This window comes from Zerene cesonia, chromosome 12 (assembly GCF_012273895.1).
Source record: "Zerene cesonia ecotype Mississippi chromosome 12, Zerene_cesonia_1.1, whole genome shotgun sequence".
NCBI classification, from domain to species: domain Eukaryota; kingdom Metazoa; phylum Arthropoda; class Insecta; order Lepidoptera; family Pieridae; genus Zerene; species Zerene cesonia.
In genome coordinates this window covers 206,732-211,554 of record NC_052113.1, presented here as the reverse complement: position 1 = coordinate 211,554, position 4,823 = coordinate 206,732, and the positions used below count along the sequence as shown (strand labels likewise).

The window sequence follows — 4,823 nt, the reverse complement described above, 5'->3', positions numbered from 1 at the left end:
AAAAAATTGGATAGCACGATTGAACCCATGTATCAGTGACATCTATTGACGCATGTTTTAATTCAATTATGTCATTTGGATGGCCACTTGAAAAAAGATTGCATATAAAAAGGATAAATACACGGATTATCTTGATGGTCTAGTTTTTAATGAACTGAAAAAGCACTCATCAATATTGATGAGTGCTGGTTGGTGCACACGAAATTCACCGATATGACTTTTTATGAATAATAAAATATCGTTTACGCTGTAGCTCCGAAAATAAAACACCATTTATCACAAAGACATGATTTATTAAAAATTTCTTAAACCGATTTAGAATTCCTTCTCTTTCTGGGCGGTTCTTTGATGATTGTTCTAGAGTCACTGTGAGCTCTGCGAAGAGCTATCGTCTGCTGTAGGGAAGAATTCGGACCCTCCAGGGAAGTAAGGGGTCTATGCAGGTAGTACCCATATGGTCCCATTTCCCGCCTCTGCCAGGGGCTAGTAGTTATCCTGCAAAGAAATATATAAAATGCCATTAAATTGCGGACAATTCAATTCATTGTGGTTTTGGTCAGTAGATTTTAAATTTGGCCCAATGAGTATGCACACAATTTTGTTGTATATTTTTCTCTCATACCTAACAGTCGTCCAATTTATTTTATTAGCTGCATGTTCAGTTTGATCGAGTTACATTTTGCCTTTTATTTCTATTGTAAAATGTTATGCAAACATTTAGCTCCCTGAACCTAATTAATTCATATCTCTTTCATCACATTATGTTAGACTTTATAACTAGACCAGTGCTGGTAAATTCTCAAGCGCGTGCTTCTAGCACAACAGTACCATATCATGAGGGGCGGGTGGAGGGGCCGCGGGCGCGTGTGCAGGTACAGCGCGAGCGGGGACGCGCCGCACACCCAGATGATCCACTGCTGCATTATCTTGCGCCCCGCTAGCTCCTCGTTTGACGCTTCTATGCGGTGGTCCTGCAATACATATTGCTGTAGTTTATCGGATAACTAACTCTGTTGACTATGCAGTCTTTTTTAAATCGTATTTTTGCACTTCACTTTCTTCGCTATCTCCGATGCCTCGATATTATTCATGCAAAATGTCATAAAGCTGAATTAACGACATTGATGAATTGTCTTTAAAAGGGTTATTCTACATCCGATTTGCTATCTTACGTCCATAACAAGAATGTCAGTTTGAAATAATAACTCACGTTGCGGTAACAATATTCGACCATCATTTTAACAACTCGTACGAGAAGTCCCCAGAAATGGAGACTGTATATGACCATCCAAATGAATATCAGGTGCTGAAAAAGAGAAGAGCTGTTAATTTATCTATTACTCTAGTATTATTTCTCTCTTCATTTAAAATAATAAACCAATCAGCTACTTGCTAATTACCTCCAGATCGCTTTTTACCACTAATATCTGATACTGTCAAGCTAAGTAGGTTAAATATTTTTACAAACCTACATTATTTCAGCTTATCTGAAACAAACATACTAAACAATCACACCTGCAGCACGATCTCCCACAAAGGAACTCTACGGAACATGAATCGCTTGAACAACGCTGTAATGATGCGGTGCGCGAACGCAGCGGAGCCCGCCGCCCACAGTACCGTCGGTATCACTGAGATAAGGCTCTCCCCGCATCGCGCCCACTCTAGTAACTGTAATTCATAAATATTTAAAAGGAATTTAATCGCAATTTTTACCATTATATTTAGTATCAAATTAATTGGGGTTATTTCTATATTTCCCTGTCACCTTTCAAAAAAAAGAGGTTCTACATTCGATTGTAACTAGAGAACTTTCGACTGGGAGAACCGATTTTGATGATTCCCTTTTTATTTGCTATAAAGCTGGTTCCGAGTGTTCCCATTCAAATTTGGTCTAATTCTGTCATTATTGTCTGAAGTCTGGCAGTTCCGTTTTTTGTTGAAAATAATGTTTATTTGTCTCTGATCTAGGTATATATATCATAATCATACTGTTATTATAATTTACTAGCTGACCCGGCAAACGCTGTTCTGCCCAAATCTTACCATTAAGAATATGAAAAATAGATGTTGGCCGATTCTCAGACATACATTGGGTATGCACACAAAATAACATAAAAATCGGTCCAGCCGTTTCGGAGGAGATTTGTAATTAAATTTGTGACACGGGAATTTTTGTATATAAGATAATAATTAAGATAACTAACTCGCTAAGTGCCTGCGATATGCCTTTTTTGCAGTATAAACGTGCATAATAATTTAATTATATTTTGTAAAAATAGCTTTGTGTGAAAAAAACTTGCAATTGTAATAATTGTTGGTAAATAAGTTCATTAGCCTTATTTCAATCACGTCTTATATTGTACGGAACGTACCTGTACGATTTGATAATAAAAATAGTTTATAGAAGACTGTATCATCGTGAGCTGTTTTACATTAAAATTTTATAAAGTCTTCGTAATCATACTGAAATATTTTTGTAATGAAATGTTTTGTTACTAGATCATGTTGTGACTGAGTCGCGTTAAATGCCAGAACTGACGTTTACAATTTTATTTTATGGCTGGCGCACACATGTCCATGGAAGGCAAGATTATAGGGCTATTTCTTTACCGGCTAAATAACAGATATTTTTCTATGAATGTTACTACGACCTAATGTTTGTTGTTTTTTACGCCATCCTATGCACTCCAGATATTTCTTTTCCTACCAGGTTGCCCCGTTGAGATTGCTGTATGATAATAAGGCCGCCTGTTATACCAAGGCCATATTACATTACATTAATTGATTTCGTTTTAGATAGTACATAAATAAAACTGGGGCGGAATAAATATACTCACATTATTTTCTTAAGATAATCATCAATTTATATATACGGTAATTAAAACTTATCGCATAGCGTGTGCAATTATGTCCTATATCAGTCAAATATCGTTGTCTGCCAAATTAAGAGTGTGTAAGTCAGTCGTCACCCCGCAAATGCATTATGAAATAGCATAAGATTGCAACTTGTATTACGAATCAATATTAGGTCCAGATTATACAGATATATTAGGTACAGATTATACAGATATATTAGGTACAGATTATAGAGATTAGCAGTGGTGGCTCAGTGGTGAGAACCTCGGACTTCAAAATCCATAAATAGGGGTTCGAGACCGGGCGAGCGTGCAGGAAATAAATAGATTTTTCAATATATCTGCACATGTGGATAACATCACCACTGCTTAAAACGGTGAAGGAAAACATCGTGAGCAAACCGGCACGTTTAAGAATCAAAAGTTCGACGACATGTGACATCTGCCAACCCGCACTTGGCCAGCGTGGTGGATTATGGCCTAGACCCTCACAGGAGGCCTGTGTCCCAACAGTGGGAACATGTATGGGCTGATGATGATGATGATACAGATATCATGAACCATTTATATACAAAATAAAAGTCATTAGCTGTAATAATTAATTTATTGTTTATAAACACAGGATAGGGACATGTAAAAGCTGCTCAAAGGTGGGTGGGATCGTGGTTATCTGCGCTGGCGTCGGCGCGTGCGAGCCCCTCCTGCGCGCTGTTGGTGCACGGACAACGAGTTTTCTGTAATATATTGTATAGCTATACTATTGTGTTTTTATTTGTTTGCCCTTTACTTAATTAATGTCACGATGACAAAGTTCTAATTTACGTTTGAACTAAATTCTTCTTTGTTATAATATTTTTACAATAATTTTGTTAATTTTTTTTATAACCGTAACATTCTGCTAGAACTCATTCATGACGGACAAAAACATAAAAGTAGAAAAATAAAATGCGTTCCATTATTTCAACTACTTGCGTACAATCTGAGTAGGTAACGACGTCAATACGATAAAAAACAAGCATTACATTCCGACAAGTCACGTCAAGTCAAAAGTACTAGTATCTACAGGCTAGTACCGAAACATAAGCTCTGAGCTTCTCCAGCACATCGGCGGTGGTCTCACTAGCTTGGCTGATGAGGCGCGCGCCGACCACTCGGTCCGGCCGCCCACCGTCCGCCCTCGTCCCGCTCGCCGCCCGCGCCGCGCTCGCGAACGACACGCGACTGCCCGCGGCGCTCGCCTCGCGCGACACGCGCCCGCCCGCACTCTAGGGGCCAACGTTGGCTCTAAGCTAACTTAACAAGTCACGCCACACGCGGACTGTCGCTGTTGTTGGCAAAGCTCCGTCCGCATTTGTAAAAGTTTAACAAATGTAAGAGATTTCTGTTCACAAAAAGGCAATTATATCAAATCAATATAATATATCTTTCAATACATTTTTGTTGGTATATAGGGCAGATTCACAATTTTCTGCTAAAGTGCTTGTTTAAAAAGTTATCAACTAAATTGACAGATAAGTTATAAGCATTTAAATTTGAAGATTTTTTTTAATTCCTCCTTAAATTACTTCTTCTTCTTTACGTCGAAATCCTCACTGCTGAGGGTCGTGATCATTGTGGAGCCGTGTTTTCCTTACTATTTCGCGCCATTTGTCCCGATCTTCTGCTATGTGGATTGCTTCTGATATGTTGATTAATGCAGATGATTTGACTTGGTCCGTCCAACGCATTGGACTGCGACCTCGGGGCCTTTTTCCTTCTAACCTGCCAGTGATGAGGGCTTTCTCAAGATTATCTCCCCTCTTTCTTGCAATGTGACCGAAGAATTCCAAGATTCGTCGCAAACAGGTGGAGGACAGTCTTTTGGTAATGCCCAGTTCCTTTAATATCACTTATTTGTTCTACGTGCCGTCCAAGGAATGCGAAGCATGCGTCGCCAACACCACATTTCAAAAGCGTCTATTCGAG

General features: G+C 38.8%; 3 protein-coding genes across 3 annotated transcripts in view; 1 reads left to right on the top strand and 2 right to left on the bottom strand.

Moving 5' to 3' along the window:
- Positions 1-3,613, top strand: part of LOC119830756 (probable ATP-dependent RNA helicase DDX56) — an 11,504-nt gene extending 7,891 nt beyond the window's left edge. Inside the window, exon 11 of the mRNA XM_038353883.1 lies at positions 3,481-3,613. The gene's annotated coding sequence lies outside the window, so the exon portion shown is untranslated. The remainder of the gene's footprint in view (positions 1-3,480) is intronic.
- Positions 34-1,803, bottom strand: LOC119830757. The gene is made up of 4 exons (XM_038353885.1): positions 1,516-1,803; positions 1,211-1,306; positions 829-971; positions 34-495 (listed from the first exon to the last, which is right to left on the bottom strand). The coding sequence occupies exons 1-4, from the start codon at positions 1,717-1,719 to the stop codon at positions 306-308; spliced, it is 633 nt and encodes a 210-aa protein (XP_038209813.1). The 5' UTR covers positions 1,720-1,803; the 3' UTR covers positions 34-305.
- The window catches only part of LOC119830903, a 4,148-nt gene continuing 2,827 nt past the window's right edge, over positions 3,503-4,823 (bottom strand). Inside the window, exons 6-8 of the mRNA XM_038354092.1 lie at positions 4,493-4,715; positions 3,932-4,123; positions 3,503-3,592 (exon numbers count right to left, since the gene is read on the bottom strand). Coding sequence (XP_038210020.1) covers positions 3,503-3,592; positions 3,932-4,123; positions 4,493-4,715 — 505 coding nt within the window. The remainder of the gene's footprint in view (positions 3,593-3,931; positions 4,124-4,492; positions 4,716-4,823) is intronic.